The 21,663-nt window shown below is 37.2% G+C and overlaps 1 protein-coding gene across 1 annotated transcript; it reads right to left on the bottom strand.

The window, feature by feature from the left end:
- Nucleotides 1–6,020: 6,020 nt before the first annotated feature.
- LOC128988390 (vitellogenin-1-like) lies at nucleotides 6,021–21,240 on the bottom strand. The gene is made up of 17 exons (XM_054409637.1): nucleotides 21,195–21,240; nucleotides 19,304–19,330; nucleotides 17,979–18,127; nucleotides 16,961–17,098; nucleotides 15,029–16,581; nucleotides 14,607–14,775; nucleotides 13,784–14,397; nucleotides 13,439–13,655; nucleotides 12,817–13,102; nucleotides 12,426–12,678; nucleotides 11,455–11,770; nucleotides 10,235–10,469; nucleotides 9,709–9,927; nucleotides 9,414–9,583; nucleotides 9,098–9,241; nucleotides 7,520–7,690; nucleotides 6,021–7,400 (listed from the first exon to the last, which is right to left on the bottom strand). Exons 1-17 carry the CDS (start codon nucleotides 21,223–21,225, stop codon nucleotides 6,060–6,062), a joined length of 6,033 nt encoding a protein of 2,010 aa, XP_054265612.1. The 5' UTR covers nucleotides 21,226–21,240; the 3' UTR covers nucleotides 6,021–6,059.
- Between the last annotated feature and the right edge of the window lie 423 nt (nucleotides 21,241–21,663).

Here is a 21,663-nt window from a genome sequence, read left to right as displayed (position 1 = left end):
GTAAGTTAAAATCATTGACCGTGGTTACAATTATTAGTAAATTAAATAAACTAATGAAATAAACAAAAGTATGGGGTACCAAATATTTTGTCTTAAAAATAAGGATTAGTTAGGAATAAATAATGAGTCATTAATTACTTTGTCCTCTTTCATCATTAGTTAGTGTTAGTTCAGTAGTACTCTGTTTGTACTTCCAACTTTGGTTTATGGTTAAAACCATTTTCACAGTTATTTTTTTACATTTGTTTCTGCCTTTATTCTGTTTTATACTATACAACCCTTTATGTAGATAGACACTATATCGATTCTTATTTGAATCTTTCAGTATATATAAAAAACTATATTCGTTGTTTTCTCTCAATAAGTTTTATATTTTGTTGTTTGTGTTCTTTGGGTTGTAGGATATTTTATCTCAAGACTTCTTTTAGCACTTTTAGTATATACCTACAAGTGAATCTATTTTATGCTTTCGTCACTGAAATATTAAATGTTACAGAAATACCAAAAACATCTCGAGCCTCGTAATTATTCAAGTAAATGGGTTTTTCTGGTGCAAAATATGTATTAATTATGTAGAATCTTTCTACTTTAGACATTTAATACACTTAAGTTAAAAACTGTCTATTGCCACCATAATGTTAGTTTATTTATTAAATACACTTTTCTTTAAGTCACTAATAGTTTCAAAACATTTTTTTATACTTGTTGTAAATTCTACTATCCAATTGAACTTAGGTTGGTTTAGTAAAATGAAATAGTGTGATTGACATTATTTAATAAAGTCGAATAAAGCAGGTACTGGTAGAGTTTTTTATACCTTTTCCCAATGAAAAACGGGGTTTGTTTCGGTTGTTTTCTTAATTTAACGAGCAATCATACACATCTTACCGAAACCTTGACTCACGAATCTAGTGTAAGGGTGTGAAAAATTTTTTTGAACTATTTTTGGATAGTTATTATACAATTTCCAAGCAAGTTTTGAAATATTTTTTCCTACTGTACAAAGCAAGTTTTTCTTGCACTGATTAAAGTACACAAAGTATTCCAACCAAACAACACAAAACGGTGCGCTTTTATTAGGCACGTAATACGTGTACGCTTGAAAAAAAGTTGGCAACACTTAAAGATACTACGACTACGATCAGCTGGTGCAGGGCTCCCCCGTCTTTGACTATTGATACTACGAATTAACTTGTTGTTTTGTGTTAACATTCTATTTTCCTTCAACGCTTGGATTTAACCTAACCTAAAATATGTTGTTTAGTGTTTGAAATACTAATTATTTATATGCTTTATTTTATAGTAACTGTAGGAAAATATAATGTGTAACACAAGTGCAAAGTGCCACTTAGTGCACTAGTTACACAAATTACTACTGGGACGGTGGCGTCGTCCTGTAATCCAACTTCTAGGAGGTCACAAATTGTGGATATTTATAGGCATGCACTGTGGATGCGATACTCCCTGGTGTGGATTAACATCCGCACTAGTGAGTACTACGACTATCCGCAGTACTATCCTGATAATTAGACCAATTTGTTAATACCAAGGCAAAAATGTGGTTTGGATTCCACTATAAACTGTATGTCCCTTAGTTGTCATTAGCTGTATGGCTATTAATTAACAGCATTTTCTAAGAAATATGTCGGCCTTAGTCACTAACAAGACTACAAGATCACCACACTCATCTCCATTCATACTTGGCTTAAAATACCTACTTTCGTATGATCCAGTATTCAAGTACAGGGTGCGGCAAAAAAACCGATCTATTTTCTGAAGAGCACTGTTCAGTGACAGGTCGTCCGAGAGTGGTGGGAGTAGGTTCGTTGGAAAGCCTACACAATGCCATTTTTTGTAGTCATAGAGCAGTGGTTGCCTGAGCTAGTGCGGTTAATAGTGAATTCATTCATTGCTACTCAGCGGCAGTTTCATACATTCTTTCAATTAAGGCGACATGAAGAAGTTCCGTTGCGTAGCACAATAATGTGGTGGGTTACTTACTTTAGGACAACGGCTTCTGCGTTGAAAAGGAAGCTGACAAGCCGTCCAAAGTCAGATCGGACGCCATACAATTAACATTCGATAGACTTCGTGCTGCTGTGGAAAACAGTCCTAGTAGGCCAGCCCAAAAACAAGCGGCTGCCTTGAACATGTCTGATCGCTCAGTTATACGAATTTTGAGATTAATTAATTACCATTCCTATGGATTAAAATAATACTCTGTATAACTTGGTAATCATTCATACAGATAATGACGACGGAACCTCTCTATGTCGACCTAAATCATTACTTTTTAAAAACGACTCGATAACAACCGCATGTAGTTCATACGACCACTGCTCTATGACTACAAAAAATGGCATTAAATAGGCTTTCCAACGAGCCTACTTCTACCACCCTCAGACGACCTTTCGCTGAACAGTGCGCTGCAGAAAATGGATCGGTTTTTTTGCCGCACCTTGTATTAATTACTATTGTATTGTATTAACTTCTAGTGGTTTCCACTTAAGCGTTTGGTTGTATACAGGGTGTCTTGCAACCATATGAACAAACTTTGTGTCCTATCTCATTCCGTTTTATTTGTCTGTATGTGATTTTTACAAAAAACATTAACATTAAAGGGCTACAACATATTAAATTTTTATTAAAATCGTTTGGTACATTTTCGAGAAAATCAGACATGTTAATTACCATCATATACTTAGTTCAATCAAAACCGGCTTTCTTTCTAAAATCCTTATTTTTGTTATTTTATGGAGGTTTTTATGGGAAAATAACATAATTTACAATAACTTTTGAACCAGATTTTTTACAGAAATGGGAGTCATACCACTTTGTTCAGAATTTAAAGGGCTACAACATACTAAATTTCTATCAAAATCGTTGGGTGCATTTCTGAGAAAATCCGATTTTCTGTTAATTTACAGGGTTTTTGTAGGAAAATCCCTATTAACCCTTTCAGTGCTATGAAACTATATATCGTTGTTTTAAAAAATCTCTAAGGTATATAGAGAGGAAGGTTATTTTAACAAAAAGTAGCAAAACGGCCATTGGTGACCTGCATGTTCATAGGATACACTAACAACCACTTAGCTAAAAGATTCGCCCAATCCGATGATTTCGAGGTGTATGTCTAAACCTAAACCAAGGATTATGAACACCTCACTATGCCCCAGTGGTTGTAGTATATCGCTACAAACACACAGGTCACCAATTATTTGCCACACAGGACGGGATTCGAACTCGAGCAGACGAATGCCACTGACCAAGTGACACACACACGCCCTAGCCTTCTCGGCTACCTGTGATTGAAGACTGAGGAGTCAAAAACCGGTATTTAAGCTGACGTCACCGATTGCGAACAGATAGCGCTACAGATGGTTGGTCAATGCGTTACTAGGTAGCAGCACCAGTTAGTCACGGACTATTTAGATGATATTTTTTAGTTGAAACACAACAGTGATCATAAATGTGTTCCTAAGACTTTGCTGCAAAACATTAGTTTCCCTAAAATGGCTATATTAAAATAACCTCGTCCAACTAAATCAAAGTTAAATTCAATATTACATTGTAAACTATATGTCTTTTGATTTTATGAGATTTTGGTTTCAAACAATGCTATCAGAACATTAAAATGTATAGGAAAACCAGGAAAATTAAAACAAAAACTAAGTTTTATTTAATTTTTACTACAAATACCGGGATTTATCTTTTTATATATTTTCTTTTTGTCTTATTATTCAAACTCAGCCCAATTAATAAAAGTACCTGGGGACCGAGCTTTGTTCGGGTATCGGGTAAAATCATTAGTTTACTATGAAAGCAGTCTTAGTATTGCAGATACATTAATCCATTCCCAAACTCCACACTGTTCGCCTTTACTACTTCATTCACCACTTCCTACGTCGTGGGCCTGTTTCCTTCCCTTCCCATAGCATTTTAAGATTGCAGATACCTTATTCTAATCGTCATAAACAGTTCCCACACTCTGCGATGCTAGCCTTTACTACTTCCTTCACCACTTCCTACGTCGTAGGCCTGTTTCCTTCCCTTCCCATAGCATTTTAGGATTGGAATTAAAAGGCAAACAAAAAAGTCTTAGGAAATATGAATTATTGGCCTAGCACTGAAACGGTTAACCCTTTCATTGCTAGGCTAATAATTTGTATTTCGTAAGACTTTTTTGTTTGCCTTTCAATTCCATTACCTGTTGTTGAATTTTAATTGTATTGTTGTCAATATTTCATTAATTAGGCTAATTTTCAATAGTAAGACAATATATAACAAAGATAAATCCCAGTATTTGTAGTAAACATTAAATAAAACTTAGTTTTAGCGAATTTCCCATTTAGGGAATAAGCTATTACCGTAGTACTCATGGTAAGACCTGGACCCGGGACCGATTTATTTTTTCGTTTTGAGGTCCCTAGAGGCCAAAAACACCATACGTTCAAATTCATATATATATATATATATATATATTTATATATATATTTATATATATATTTATATATATATATATATATATGTGTCCGTTAGCACGATAACTCGAGCAAAAATGATCCGATTTTGATGAAATTTGGTACAAACTTGTAAACCTACATTTATTCTAACGAGTTCGCGAACCAGCATGATCGGACTAAGGGAACGGGGGTTTATGGGGGGGGTTTTATGGGGTAAAAATAGGTTTTTCCCATTTTTGACCCTAAAAACACAAAATTTTACAATTTCTTTTCACACAATTTTGTAGAGCAAGAAAAAACAAATAATTTAGTATATTGAAGCGTTATTGTGCGCCTAATGGTTACGGAGAAAATTTAAAAAAAAACTAAATTTAAAATCCCCATGTTATTCTTATGGAGAATAAGTCAAATGTTGTAGTTTGCTAGTTTATGAACATATTTTGATCGAATTTGGAAAACACATTAATTTCTTACTAAACTATTAACATAAAAAACCTTGTTTACCCTCCCTGTTGCAGCAAACCTAAGTACTCGTTAAACTAATTCTATTTAAATAGGGAATAAATATATTTTTAAGGAGGCATTTTAGTGTAAATCCTATCAGGCTAATGAAAATTCGCTTAGTCTGCAGGTTTGCTGCGGCGGGGGTATTTGTTGTAATTTTCCTGGTTTTCCTATAAATTTTAATGTTCTGATAGCATTGTTTGAAACCAAAATCTCATAAAATCAAGAGACATATAGTTTGCAATGTAATATTGAATTTAACTTTATGATGTAGTTGGACGAGGTTGTCGTAATATAGCCTTAACTGTGTGAGCTACAGCGTTGAAATTCTGTAAAAATGTTTACATTATTGACCACTATGTTTGTGCAAAATATGAATGAAAACTCTTGAGCCATTAAAAAATGACTGCTTTTAAAAATATTTTATGCCAAATTCCATGAACACCGTTAATTTTACAAGATATTTGCCAGACAGGACATGTAAAGTCTATTAAATTTCATGCAGATTACAACGATATCTTATAAGCTTAGATTTAAATAAGTAGTTTAAGTGCAATATCATTTGGGTTTAACTAACAGCTGGTTCCAAACTGCCATTGAAATGTTTCCATTACAAGTTATTTTATTTGTTTATAAAAATATTGATTGTTGGTGTCAGCCTACATATTTTTACTATTTTCTTACTTAAAATTTAGTTTATTTTCGTACCGGAAAGCATTAGCGTTATCAAAAAATGTGTAGTCAATTGTTGCAAAGTCACAGTGAGGTGGAGGGGATGAAATGGCTTCCCCTCAAACTGGAGTATAGTATATCGAGGCAGTATGTTGCCAGCAATTTTGCATTTGTATGATTAAATATTCAATACATTTAATCGATTTTCACTCTAACCTTGAAATTAATTCCAAATTGAATAGTATGTAATGTTAGATGCAATACTAACTGCTATTTGTATCATTGTAGCAGGTTCAGAACAAAGTCAAGTATTGTAATTTCAGATTCAAGTAAGTCATGGGAGGTATGATTTTGCAGATTTATAAATAACTAGAATAGATATCGGCCTCAAATCACATTTTATTTATAGACAAAACATGATTAGTAAGCGGAGGACTGCTTGCAGCTCTCAGGAACATTGATTCTGAAGCTCTGGACAGGCTTCTTCTGGCTGAAGTCAGGGTTGGCTCCCCTGTTGATCATGCTCTTGAAGTGCTGGGTGGTAGAGCTAGGCTGCAGACACACAAACTCAACCTGCTTCTCAACAGAGCCTTGAGGCTTGCAGTTGTCAGAGCACTCGAGCTGAGGCTGAACACTGAAGCAGTCCTTGCCGTCCCTCTCGATCACTTGGATACGCTTCATGGAGCACTGGCTGTACTTGTCGTTTTGGCCTTGGTATTTCCTTCCCTTGGAAGACTTCCTGTTGGAGTTGTGGTGGGAGTTGGGGCTCTCGGCTTCCTCATCGGCCACAGCGTTACCATAGATGACGACGTCACGGTAGCACTGACCGTTGCTGATCTTCTGTAGTGCACGCTGCTTCAGTTCCTTGGCAGGTCCCTGGCAGGAGCTGTCGTCCAGAGCGTATGAAGCGGCAAACTCGAAGGGGTTCCTGAGGACACAGTCTTGAGGAGTGGTGAAGTCGTCCTCAGGTTTGGTGTTGAAGGTACCGCAGAGGCCTCGCACTTCTGAGCGGTAGCTGTTCTGGGCCTTGACCTTGATGGCAGTGCCGTCGTACTGGATCTCGATGTCTTGTTGAGGAGCGTACAAGCGGATCTCACCAGCGGGAGTGGCATACATCTGGGCGTAAGCTTCTCCTTCCTGGTCTTCCAGGGTGGTCAGTCTGTTCTTAGACACTTGAGTCTGCTGTCCGTTGACTTTGACGTTAGCGGGGCTGTTTCCTGAGGTGGGCTGCATCTGGATAGCATTGTCACCAATAACGATCATCAATTCCTTCTCGTTGGAGGAGGAGGCATCACGGACAAGGACAGAGATTTGCTGGTCATCGTCTTCATTGGAAGCGCTGTTGCTGGTGGGGTCGTCCTTGGGAGTGTAGTGGAACATGGCGTGCCAGCACTTGCCCAGCTTAATGGGGTAGGACTTGTTGTCAAAGGTCTGAGCCTGGTTGTTGTCGATGGCGCAGGTGGGGAACTGTTGTCCTCTGAAGACTTCTTGGGCGTACATCTCGAGAGGGCTGTACTCGGGGTGCATGACCACCAAGGGAGCGACGTATCTGTTGAGGCGGACATTGTTGAACTGAGCAGACAGCAGAGGAGCTCTGAGAGTGGCATTGAGAGACTTGAGATCAGGGGCGAAGTTGGCTTCCAGCTCGATCTTGTTGGATGGGTTGTTGGCGCTGATGAGATCCTCTTTCACGTATTGCCAAGCAGCGTAGCGCAGAGCAGCGTAGGCCTTGTAGGTGGCGTTCTTCAGAGAGGCGGGGACCTGGATGGGGAAAATAAGAGTTAATACGCTGTACTATTACTCAGAATTTTCATTAGTGATTTTTACTTATAACCATGTTTATTATTCTTGATCATTTGCTAAGTTATTATGACAATTACCTTGTCAAAGTGGATGTTGAGCTTGTACTGGTCCAGCAGGTTAGCCTGAGAGGTGACGTTGCGGCAAGCGTACTGGACAGTGTTGCCTTCTTGCATCTGCTGCTTGCACTTGTGAGCCAGAGGAGACTGTTCCAGGTACTGACGGCGAGCTTGGCTCTGTTGCATCTTACCCTGTTATCAGAACAATGCACAAGTTTTACATGTATTCCCAGTCTTATTGTGTGTAGATATTTAAGAAAATTCATTAAAGTAACTTGTTTTAGAAAAAACAATACTTTTTCAAAATTAGGTTAATCTTTTTAATTACCACCTTAGCATATTCTAGCCTAAATTTTGTAGATACCAATAGGTAAAGTATTAATTATTGGCATTTCCTACCAAAACTTACATCAACTTACCGTAAGCTTTTTAAAATATTTTGACGTAACAAGCTAAAGCCAATGAAAATAATATCCGAAATTCCTAAATTCTGATGAAAGTATTTTATGAACATACATAAAACATCTAAAATACCGCAGCAAACCCGCAGACAGGGAATTTCCATTCACCTGATTGGATTTTCACTAATATACCTCTTTAAAAATGTTATATTTATTGCCTCTTTAAATAACATTAGTTTAACGAGTACTTAGGTTTGCTGCTACAGGGCAGGTAATAAAGAGGTTTTATATTTAAATTATTGTTAATAGTATACATTACATATAATATGAAAAAATACATTTTCAAAAATTGACCAAAAGAATATGTTTATAAACAAGTAAACTCCAACAGTTCGCGGAGAAAAACATAAGAAATAAAAAAAATGGGAATATTAAACTTTCAGTTTTTAATTTCCTCCTTAACCAAGAAGCGCATGACAACACATCAATATACTAAATTATTAGTTTTTTTTTAGATTTTAAAAATGGTTTGGAAAGATGTTGCAAATTGTATGTAGCTAGGGTCATAAATGGGAAAAACCAATTTGTACCCCATAAAACCCCATAAACACCTAGTCCCATGGTCTGATCATGATGGTTTGCAAACTCGTTTGAATAAATTTAGGTTTTTAGAGCTTTTTGTACGTTTATACCAAATTTCAAAAAAATCGGATCTTTTTGCTTGAGTTATTGTGCTAATGACACATATATATTGAATGGATGGTGTTTTTGGCCTCTGGGGACCCTAAAACAAAAAAGTAAATCGGTCCTGAGTCCAGGCCTTACCATAAGACCTACGGTAATAGCTTATTCCCCATATGGGAAATTTGCTAAAGGGGAACCAAATGGAAAAGACTTTTGAGCTAATCGTCAGAGTGTGTCCTTAAATCTCTGAAATCCCAATGGTATTTGGTTTGGTGAGTTGGTGGCCATAACAAACTTTAATACTAGCAATGTTGTTGGTTTGAATCTTTTAACTGCCGCTGTAGAGTGTCCTTTTATTCTTGAACGGCATCTTTAGCCCTCTCATATCTATGACCATGCTATGAAAGGCTTGTGTGGTAGATTCAAAGCTGTAATTGGCTGTTAATCTAACTCAACAATAGGTTTAGATCGAAGAAAATTTTTATACATACATCTATTTCAGGTTTGTATTTACCTTGAACTGGACACGGGCAGGTTCACCAGACATCTCACCAAAAGCAACCTCAGCGTTGAAGTAGGAGGTGGGGTCAGCATTGAGAGCCTTGTTGTAGTTCATCAGAGGAACATTGGGCATGGAGGTCTCAGCAGCAGCATAGATCTACAAAAATAAAAACGAGATTGGTAAATGAGACAATGAATATGACTGATATTTGGGAATAAAAATATTTATGGGTTGATATTTTTTGTTATGACCATAATAATTGAGTTTCTCTTCTTTCAGCATGTTAATCAGTTGTTAAACAATTCAACAATCTACTTTGAAAACATACCTGAGCGTGCTTGTTGTCACTGTTGCTCTTAGCTGGGTTCTTCTCAGCGAAGAACAGAAGCCTGGAGGTGGAGGAGACATTGCTGGCGGCCACAGCGACGGTGGCGACGTATTCAGCGCTGGTCTGACCCTCAAACCTGGCGGCGAGGTCAAGTACATAGGCGTCACTGTCTGTAATGTTACAACATGTTTAGGATTATAAGGCATCCAAAATCAGATAAAACTGAAGTTAAGTCATTAATCTGTAATTTTTGAAAATTTATATTTTGTAAGTTGAGGTTACGTTATTGACTCACCTTGAATGCCACGTTGGACCTTCTGCAGGAACTCCTGTTGTCTCTTCTGGGAGCCAGGAGCAGAAGAAGAAGGCTTAGCCATGTTAGCGGAGATGTTGTCGTTGGCAGAGGCGTGCTGGTTGTCGCTGTTGTCATTGTTTTCGCTACGTTCGCTGTTGCGGTAGTTCTTGTTTCCACTGTGAGAGTCCCTGTTGTTGCTCTCATCCGCAGAGTTGTCAACTGAAAGGAAAAAAACAACTGTAAATGTAATCTGAAATAACTTGATTTCTCTGAAAAGTTATATGTATTAAGTTGTATCATTGTTATAGTCATTAATAGGCTAGTGCAATACCTTATAATTAATTATAACAATGTTAATCACACAAATGTAAATTAAGCTTGGTGTCTTGTTTCAAACACAAATACAATAATAAACATGTGTTATATAATATTTTATGGCAAATAAATTAGATATCTGTTATTAATTACTGTAGCAAATAATGATCAAATGAATTTCAGAAAACTGGTAAAGTTGAACTTTACTTACGGAAAGCAGCAGAGAGTTGAGCGTATTTAGCGGTGGACTTCTGGGGGTTGTAGGCAAGAGTGATGTTGTTGACATTGATGGAGTCCTCAGCCCAAGCGTACATGACGGCTGACATGGGGTCTTGGTGCTTGTGAGCCTCGTTGTAGATGGCAGCAAAGTCAAGGAACTTCTGTTCACTGTGGTAGTCAAAGTCAAATGCAAAACCAGTGCTGTCCTGGCCGATGGTCTTGTGCATCTAGAACAGGAAATTCAAATCCTCAGTACATCTAAAAAGGTCTTCTAAGAGGGTTTTAATTTTCCAAAATTGTTCTTTTAAGAATAAATACCCCCGCCGCAGCAAACCTGCAGACTAAGCGAATTTCAACTTGTCTGATTACATATTTACTCAAATATTTCCATTAATAAGACATATATTTATTCCCAATTTAAATAACATTAGATTTAACGAGTGCTTAGGTTTGCTGCTATAGGGAAGGTAAACAGTGTTTTTGACCAAACGTCAAAAGTATAGGATGAAATAAATAAATTTGCCATATTTGATCAACATATATCCATAAACAAGTAAACTACAACAGTTTTCATTTTCTCCATAAGAATAACATGGAAATTTTAAATTTGCACTTTTTTGAATTTTCTCCGTAACCATTAGGCATACAACGATGCTTCAATATACTAAATTTCTTTTTTTAAGCTCTACATAATGGTTGGGAAAGAAATTCCAAAATTTTACGTTTTTAGGGTCAAAAATTGGAAAAACCAATTTTTACCCCATAAAACCCCCCATAAACCCGCGTTCCCATGGTCCGATCATGCTGGTTCGCGAACTCGTTCGAATAAATGTAGGTTTACACGTTTATACCAAATTTCATCAAAATCGGATGATTTTTGTTCGAGTCATCGTGCTAACGGACACATATATATATAAATATAAAAATATATAGGTACATATATATATATGAATTTGAACGGATGGTGTTTTTGGTCTCCGGGGACCTCAAAACAAAAAAGTAAATTGGTCCCGGCCGGGTCCAGGTCTTACCATGAGACCTACGGTAATAGCTTATTCCCTATATGGGAAATTCGCTAAAAGAACTATGGTGTTTTGAAAGATATAAAATATTAGAAGAACTGTGTGGTATAGTATACAAGCATTTCATGCTTATTGTGATTAAAGTTTGATATAGAAGCTAGAGGGAATTTATTTTTCTGTTAACAGGTACCTGGTTAGCACGGCGGACATGGACGGTGTTCCTGTTGTTGTTGTTGGCCTCATGGATCTGCTCTTGAGGGTTCTGGGCCAGTTTCAGGATGTTGTGTTTGCCAGTGTAGGGTTCAGTGCTGTACTCAAACACATTCTGCTTGTTGTGGTTGTCCAGAGGCTTGACCTGGGCAGTGATGTTGTTGTTGACGGCATCAAAGTCAATCTCAGCTCGGATGGGCAAGTTAATCTGGAAGTTCCTGTTGACTCCAGCGACGTAGTGTTGACGGTTGAAGGGAGTAACGAATCCCATTTGAGCCTGGGCGCGGAGGGAGTAACTGAAATAAGACGGTTGGTGTTAATTATGTCCATAGTAAAATATTTTATGTTCTTGTTTTTCAGTTATGAGGTATAGATTGAAAAGTTTTTGGGATATATTTTATGAAAACATCATGCATTGCCGTTAAAATATTTTTGTCTCTGTAGTACTGGAGAAAACGTTCAAACTAATTACAGAGTTCCTGGGATGACATATAAGCATATAACAGGATTACCATGACAAAATAGTATATTACGTTACTAGTCCTGAAAATAAGTGTTTACCGGACGAGTGTGGTCGTTCCCGTGCGAGACTAAGTCGAGTACGGGATTACCATACGAGTCCGGTACACACATTTTGGACGAGTTACGTACGATAGTTTACGCCATACTACTAAATCCGTACAAATCCTTATATATTTCCACCAACTAAAGGACTAAAAATCACTAGTCATAACCTCTAAGAGAGGTTATGTTTTTGTTTATAACCACTCACTGCCACCAAAATACAGTATAATCAGCTGATTGGTGTCCGGCAAAACTCATTGCAGCACAGTGGTACGCAATGAAACCCCATTTGAATAAGCTGGCGGCAAACAGCTGTTTTCTGGACTAAATCCTTGCGTAGGAAGTTCGTCAAAATAATGTAGTGTGGCGTAAAAAGTCATTACTTACACAAAGTGCATGTCAATGGAGGCATTGACGGTCTGAGGGGCCTGGATCTCGTGGCTGTTTCCACTGGCAAGGTCTGGGTGGCTCTTTGCCTGAGCTTGACCTCCGATGTACATCAGAGTGGGAGTCTTGAGGGAGAAGACGAATGGAAGACCCATGGCAGTGGGGAAAGCAACAGTCACTGAGTGCTTGTTGGTGATCTTGGTGTAGTTGAAGTTCTTGCCAGTGCGGAGAGAAGCAGCAGCATTCTTGACCACTGCAATGGACAAAATCAGTTAATACAGGTGGTATTGTTTCTACAATATATTTGTTAAATTGATGGATGAATATTTTTAACAAAAAATAAGGTAAAATGAACTAAAGCTGTCATTTAAAGGGTAGCACAATTACTCACACTGAGGAAGCATTTCGATGGTGTGGTTGTCAAAAGCAAAGAATCGCTTTCCACCGGGTGTAGACAGATACAGACTTCCTTCAACTTGTTCTTGCTCAGGGTTCTGGATGTTCAGCATGTTGTTGATCTTGTCAAAGTTCCAGTTAGAGTCGGATCCAGAGTTCTGGTGGCTTCCTTGCTTGTTGTTCCTGCGGCCAGAGGAAGAGGTAGAAGAAGAGTCTTCATCAGCGAACTGGTCGTCAATGAGGTCGGCAAGAGCATCAATGCTGGAGGTCATGGCAGCAAACTAGAAAGCGTAAGTTAAATTAAGAAAATGTCATAGCACAGTAGCAGAGTACTGATAGTATAATTTAATTTAAACTTAAAATTGCATAGGTTTTTTATTATTATTTATTTGTGAGTGAACATTTTAATATTATAATTCTTTACATCTTATATGACTTATGCTTCCCTCTTTCTCTTTGTTTTGTGTTTGTTTGTATGGTGTATAAAATCAATCTGGTAAGTTAAATATAATGGAAATGGTCTGTAAATCTCTCAGTTCCCATACCTAAGATGACAAAATTCCTGAGTTTTATTTTAACTTCCTAAATCCCTAATATATTTCTAGAATTAAACTTACTCCAGTAGACTGCATCTTGAAGCCTCCAAGGTTACGACGGAGGGAGTAGAAGATGTTACTAGGCAGGAAGCTGTCGTCACTGCCGATGTAGCTGACGGACTGCTTGTAGGCCAGGTTCAGTTGGTCAAACATGGAAGAGCGCATGTTCCTCTTGGAGTACTGGGCGGGCATTTGCTTGGGGTTCAGCATATGGAGAGCAGACTGAGCGTTCATTCTCCTAATGAAATGTGCTCAAAATTAGTACAATTCTTAAACAAGACAACTTGTATTAACTTTTCTAGACCTACTTGATATATTTCGGTATGTTGTGTTTTCCAAAAACAGCAAATTTATGTGAATACTTACAATTGAGCATGGTTACGGTTCTTCAAGTTCCTAGCAGCACTTTCGATGGAAGACTTGACGGCAGAGATGACTTGAGGGTCCTGGTCGTCATTGGTGAACTGAGCCATGCGCTGGAGGATCTGTGCAGGAGGGTTGGTCTTCATGATTTGGTAAACAGCAGCAACTCTGAGCTCAGTAGCTTCTCCAGTGTTCTGGTAGATCCTGAAGAGGACAGGACGAGCGACCTTGGGGTTTGTCTTAGCCAGCTTGTTGAGAGCAACAACGATGGTCAGACGCTGGAAGTGAGTCATGGGCTCCTTGCCTTCCAGGTAAGGCTCGAAGACCTTGAGGATTCTAGGGTGAGCAAAGTTTCCGAGGGCCAGAGTCAGAGTACGGATCTTGATGCTGTCTTCTTGCTTGACGGCCTGCTTGAGAGCTTGAGCGAAGTAGGGGATGTACTGCTGGGCAACGGGCTGCTCCTTCTTGGGCTTGAGGGCTCCAAAGACGTGGACAGGGAAACGGTTGTAGGCAGTGGAGTTGCTGACAAAAGCCTTACGGGCCAACTCAGAGAAGGACAGCATGGCGGAGGTGTTAAGGAACTGCTGGTGCTGGACTTCAGAGCTGGTGGTCAGAGCCTGAAATTGAAAATAGCTTTTTAATTAAATGCCAAGACTACTAAGAGTATATAACACTAGATTAATAAGCTAACTTTTAAAAGAAACTCTAACACCATTTGATTTTTATTCAACATGAAAAATAAGCAATTAACACATGTATTAAACAGTTTACTTTTTAAATAGTTTCTCTGATGGTTATTCTTATATTGGCACGTACTGTTACTTACAAAGAAAGCGTTCATGTACTCAGTGTTGGGGAAGCGAGCAGAGTTGGGAAGAGCAGACAGAAGCTCAGCAGCTTCGTTTCCTTGAACCTTCTTAGACTGGATCCATTCCTTGATGGTGAGAAGAGCGGGGCCAGTACCGGCCTGAGCAACGGCATCACGGAAAGCAACCCTGAAATATAAATTGTTATTAATAAATTAATAATAAGGAAAGGTTGTTGTTAGTGGGTATTTATTTTATTTTTCAAATTAGCTCATTGCCAGACAATAGATAAACTGAAAAATAAATCATGAACCATCCATTCCAATTAGGAACCTAGACATAAGAAAATTTAAGTGTTTTCTAAATAAAAAGATTACAATTACAAATACCTTCTCTGCAAAGTAGTTATCCCAAAACCTTCTCATTTGGTATTGTAACTTACCAGGATTGGTATTTCTGGGCATCGCTGGAGCTAGAGCTGGAGGCCTTGGACAGAGGGAAGTAAAGCTCTTTGCTGGCTTCTTCCATCTGCTTCTGGTTCATGGTTCTCAGAACTCGGGACAGCACAGTGAACTTCTTCAGGGTTTTCTGGCCGGGAATAGCGCTAGGGGTCTGGATCTCTTGACCGATTTGGTAGGCAATCTTCTTGACAATGGAAACAGCATTGATCTCCTTGGCAGCTTGGATAGTGTTTCCTTGGTTTCCAACAAACATAGGCAGGAAGGGGATCTTAGGGGCCTCATTCAGCTTGGGCTTTGGTTGCCAGCTCTCTTCTTCGCTGCTGTCCCAGGACCAGCTGGAAGAGCTGCTGCTGTCACTGTCACTGGAGTCAGAACTAGAAGAGCTGGAGGAAGATGAGGAGGAAGATTCAGAGGATTCGGCTGAGTTCTTGTTGGATCCCTGAGCATTCCTCATCTTTCCGTATCGGCTTTCATTGCTACTGCTGTCAGAGGAGGAGGAGGAAGAGGAAGAAGAGTCAGAGTTGTTGTGGTTCCAATTCTTTCTTTTCTGGTTGTTCCAGTCTTCATCATTGGCTCTGCTGTCACGGTTTCTCCTCTCTTGCTGGTTGTTCTTGCTGTGCTTGTTGTTCCAGTTGTCCTGGTTGTCAGAGCTTTGGTTGTTCCACTCATCATCGTTGTTGTTCCTCCTGTGTTGGTTGTCTACAGATCGTGCCTGTCTGTTGGAACGCTTCTGATCTTCGTTGTTGTTGCGGTTGTTCTTCTTGGAGTTTTGAAACTCATTAGACTCGCTGGAGCTGGAGCTGGAGCTAGAGCTGGAGCTAGAAGAGCTGCTGGAGCTGGAGTCGTTCTCGTTGTATTGCCTGTCTTGCCTCTGCTGGTTGTTCTCATCGGAGGAGGCAGGGTTGTACTCGTAGACCAAGTTCTTGATGGTCTGGGGGTTGGGGGGAGACTGAGGAGAGCCACTGGCAGACTTGACGTCGACCAAGGTCAGGTTCATGCGACTGACGACCATGCCGTTCTGCTTGTCAAACAGGAAGGGACTGGCAATGATCTTGTTGGTGGTGACAGAAGACTGGATGGTGTAGCGTTGCAGATTACCAGAGATAACCACTCGGCTCACAGAAGACCTGGCGAGGAATTGTCCCATCTGGTTGGAGGCGGGTTCCCAGTCAGTAAGACCGGTGATGCCGAAGTGGTAGTCGGACTGGACGTCACAGTTGCTGAAGTTCCTTGTCTTAACGATGTCAATGAGTTGTCCATCGGCTTGGAGCTGGGGCATGGGAGCGAGCTGAGGCTTGTTCTCAAGAACCACCTTGGGGAGGGGAGAGATGTCGTACAAGGTCTCACACTCTCCACCGACAGAGTCTTCCATGGTCTTGTAGACACCGTTGACATTCTCCTTGTTGGGGAGGCTGTTGATGCGGGACTTCTGAAGGTTCTCAGCAAGAGTGTCAACCTGCAGCTGGCTAGCAATACTCTTGAGCATGTTCAACTCCCAGGTGGGGATGTTCTTGCTCACCACCATGGCGTCAATCTGCAGAAAAGCATACATGTTACAATACAGGATCCTTAGTCTTTGTAATTTTTGTCTTAACATTATTTTATTTTATTTTGATTATTATCTCTCTCAAGTAATTCTTTAAAACAAATTTGCAATAAATAGGTATAGCACCATTAAATTGGAAAACACATTCACTCTGGTTTTATTACAGGATCAAACAACACAGTAATTCAATTTTTAACATCATTATCATAATGACTTTTAAAATTATGTTAGCATAGCTAAAGAAATTATCATCTTTAGAGTTAATGGAGAACAAAGAATCTTAAATGATAGAGTAAGTTTCTGTTAACAAGCCCAAATTTCTGTACCATTTACCCAAGACAGTAACTTGTATTTCTACTGTACTTACAGCTCCATTCTTGTACTTGAGTTCGAAGGGCTTGTTGCTCAAGGGCATCTGCTGGTAGTGCAGCTGGTTCTCAGGGACGGGTGACCACCAGCCCTGAGACAGGTTGGCGTGCACATCGGCGTACTCGGCAGAGTTCACCTGCAAACATTGTCACATCATGTCACTACTGCAACAACAATTGGTCTCAATGATCATTTTTATGTAGATATTAATTAATTAGGATTAGAGCACTAGGGTTCACATAAACATATTACAGCCAACCTGAATGATTGTGACAATAAAATTATTTAATTATTACTCTTTTTATTATTTTATTTTATTTTATTTTATTTCATAAATACATAAATTTTATAAAAATTATTTAATTTTATAGTCTATCCACTTCAATTATCATCATGATTTTAAGAGGGCATCAACATGAGTTTAAAATCAGAAAATGACAGATGTATGTATAGTGGAGGAAAGGAGCTATGCTTATATAGGCATATATAAATATTTATTCATGATTTAGAAGCCATGAACTGTTAAAGCATTCACTTGTAATCCATATATATAATTCCGTAAGTCAAATTTTTGTAAAGAAATTGTGAGTGACTGGATAGACCCCTCCCATCCTTCTACGGCCATCCAGTCACTCACAATTTCTTTACAAAAATTTGACTTACGGAATTATATATATAGATTACAAGTGAATGCTTTAACGGAGTAGGTTTGCATGAGTTTCTGATTCACTTTATCTTGTAAATGAATGTGTATAATAAAATGGTAATAGTTATAATACAAACTATGAAATGATACTTAATGTGTGCAGTAATATTTCATTCAGTTGTTGACATGATAGACGAGCAAATTACATATGAAAAGTAATACTTTTGATAAACCTCATAAAGTACATCAATTACAGTATAGATGGTTTAACTTTCATGACTTTTCTACCTCATTGCTTGTAATTCACCAAGTGTAATTTAACTAAACGGAGTGAACAGTATACAGATGAACAGTTAGAGCCTTTACATACCTGGACGGAGACAATGTTGTCAGATTTCTGTTGGACGTTGACGGAAGCCTTCATGACAATTCCTGCATACTGGCCTGCCACCTGGTGAAGAGCAGTCAAAGTGCGACCTCGCACTGCGTACTTGTACTGGGTGTTGGATTTCCATGGTGCTGCAAATGGGTTTTTAGTTTAGAATTTTATACTTTTGGGATGAAATTAAATTTATTCCAACTGCTTTGCTCTAGATAATGTAAAAAGCTGTTTGTCAAAACAACAAATCGTGCAAAATAAAGTTATAAGGATTATGCATAATATCTGACATTTTTCATATCCCAGCCCCCCCCTCCCATAAATTATAATTCATAATTTATAATGAAGCCAAATTTAAAAAGTGGGAATGTAATCCTACCTACGAGTTACTCCTGAATGGATGCAATGAACAAGCTCAAGTATCAAATTGTCTAATAAATGGTAAAATAAGCGCAGTTCCTTAAAATCTAATACATTATTTTATGTTATTTTATAATGTTCACAATTCAATATTTAACTGCAGCATCATTTTCGGCTACCGTGTTATGAGGAGTATTGTAAAAGTACAATCAAATAAAAAATAATATTTTAAAAGTACTTTGGCCTATTTTTTTTATATTAGACTTTCACAATGCCCAAAGTAAACAGAAATATTGTTTTCCTGCACAAGTTATACAAATTTTTTTTAACTATTTCCCCACAAAATTTGGGTGCGTTGGTAGCATAGTGGTTAGCGCCTCGAACTTTCGGGCAGGAGGGACAATTTCGATACCCAGCATGTCCATAATAATTTGAGAGTTTTGGACAAGCCGTTTACAGTAAAGTGTTTGAGATCAATTCATATTAAATACTGCTGGCTGCTTTTTTGTATATGTGGGAGGACACTGACAAAAAAGTACCATTTGTCAGTTTGAAACTCATACTAGCTATATAGGTAGCTGTAAAGTTATCCTAACCAATGAGTTAACTGGTCTCAGTCATGGTAACAAAGCTAAATCAATCATTTATGATTATTCCTCATTCAGCTTTGTTTCAAACCAATTTTTATGATGTGTCAGTGATTGCTATCTTTAGAAACCAAGCAGTTAAATATAAATTTTAAATATTATATTAAAGTATTTTTTTGGATATAACAATATTAGGCAATGAATGGGATTAGTGCTGTATGAATGAATTCATATCTAACAATGAAATTAGAGCTTTAGTTGGGACAACAACAAAAAAAGAGTTTCACTTTGGACAAATGGATATGTGAGGGGGATGGGTATAGTTAAAATTAAAGTAATGGGTAATGGTATTTTGGATATAGTACTTACAGTTCTCTGCTTGAGTAGCAGCAACTACTGCAAAAAACAAAAACAAAACATATTAATATTTAATATGCAGTATAATACCATAAATTAAACAAACATACATTATACAAGGGATGAACTAGGTTTAATTAAGTAAGATATCTTCTTTTAATTTCCATTTTATATGCTAATATTTGATTCCTGTACCTTATATTTAACCAATATATTTTTGGAAACTCAAAATCAGCAAAAAGATCTGGGTCTATACTTTGATGACTTAATAGCAACTCGACGAACCATGTTTGTTCCTATTTCTCATTAATTTACTTTTGGTCATTACTTATTTGAAAGTGAAAAAAATACGTAAAATAACACTTGTATGATAAAATATTCACAATAATAATACTGTTTACTTACAAGACGTATAGGGCCTACATATAAAAGATGTTAAGTGGTGATCGATTTTGAATGGACACTCCAATAATCATCAGACCCAATAATTAGGCTACCTATTTGTGTAACCGATGACACTATTCAAATAAGTTTAGGTGATTAGACATTGTACAAAGATAATTTAATATATAATATTATGAAATTAAATTGACCCTAGGAGTAATTAAAAAAATGACTTGAAAATCATACTCTACAATTATTTATCTCATTCTGTTTGAAATTGATGTCTTTGATTTTAGTAAAACATCTGATGATTTTATTACTATACAACAAACACTATACGGTACAGGGTGGAAAAAACGTCCCAGAATGGTTAAATATTACAAATACCCCCGCCGCAGCAAACCTGCAGATTAAGCGAATTTCAACTTGTCTGATTACATTAAATTACTAAAATATTTCCATGAATAAGAGATATTTATTCCAAATTTAAATAACATTAGATTTAACGAGTGCTTAGGTTTGCTGCTACGGGGAAGGTAAAAAGTGTTTTTGACCATACGTCAATAGTATAGGATGAAATAAATAAATTTGCCAAGTTTGATCATCATATATCCGTAAACAAGTAAACTACAACAGTTTTCATTTTCTCCATAAGAATAACATGGGAATTTTTAATTACACTATTTTTAAATTTTCTCCGTGCGCTTCAATATACTAAATTATTTATTTTTTTAAGCTCTACAAAATGGCTTAGAAAGAAATTGCAACATGTTTATTTATACTGTATTTATTATATACTCTGTACATACATTAAGCCCTGTACCAAATTATTTAGCCCTGTTTACAACCAAATAGGCATGGATTTTGAAACTGTTAGACAAAGTCCTCTGCATTATTGTAATGTCGTATAGTTAACTATTCTGTTGACTTAAAAAATATTAATTTTTTAGAACACAAACTAGAGTTTTTCTTAATTAATCAAACAACTAGCATTTTTCTTAATTAATCAAACAATTAATGTAAGTATTCAATACTCTGAAACTAATGTGAAAATATAAACATATCTTAAATATTTGTTTACCGATCCATTTATTTATTTTGTAAATCTAAGGTAAAACAAAACAATCAACCAGATTTTGTAAAATAAACTAATTTGTTTGAAATTATAAATAAACCGTATTATTAAATTTTAAAATAAAATTAGTTTGGCATTTCAAACGAGTAGTCTAAGCTATATTTTGTAGTTTTTCCTTCTTTTTAAAAACTAGTAAAGATAGAATGAAATTAGTGAAATGAAATTAGCAACTAGTTGTTAAAATTAATCTTGTTGAAAAAAAATAACTTATTATTTCATTAAATATACTAAAATAAGTTTGGCATTTCAAATGAGTAATTGTATGTAGAGGTATAATATTACTTTTCTATCACCAAGTTGTCATTATTAATTGATAAAAATCTTTTTCATCCCTTAACAACAGGTTTAATATTTAAATTTATTTTATTTTTTCCAAGCACTTACCCAGGAGACAGAAGAGCAGTGGAGTCCACATGATGAGATCTCTCCTGCGGTCTGGAGCTGAAGCAGGTCTGCCAACCTTATATACCAACTGCATCACTGCCATTGTTGCATCAGCAATCAGCTGTTATCTCTGCTGAGCTACTGCTTGCAAAGCATCTCACCATGCCACTGATATGACGGTGCTCTTTAATTTTTGCCTTAAAAATATCAAAATTACAAAAACCAAACAAAAGTTTAGTATTCCATAAACACAAAAATATCAATTAAATAATGTTTTTTTTTTTGGAGCAGTTTTCAACAAAATTTGTCGGTTTACAAAACTACTTAGGATTATCTAAGAAAAAAAATACCCCCGCCGCAGCAAACCTGCCGACTAAGCGAATTTCCATTTGCCTAATTGGATTTACACTAAAATGTCTCCTTAAAAATATCACATTTATTCCTTACTAGCAGAGTACCCGTCCTTTGT

This window comes from Macrosteles quadrilineatus, unplaced genomic scaffold, assembly GCF_028750875.1.
Source record: "Macrosteles quadrilineatus isolate MER2022 unplaced genomic scaffold, UCM_ALF_1.0 Scaffold_3__2_contigs__length_128488019, whole genome shotgun sequence".
In the NCBI taxonomy this organism is placed as follows: Eukaryota; Metazoa; Arthropoda; class Insecta; order Hemiptera; family Cicadellidae; genus Macrosteles; species Macrosteles quadrilineatus.
Note: the sequence above shows the minus strand (reverse complement) of the source record. Positions and strands in the feature narration are given on the sequence as shown.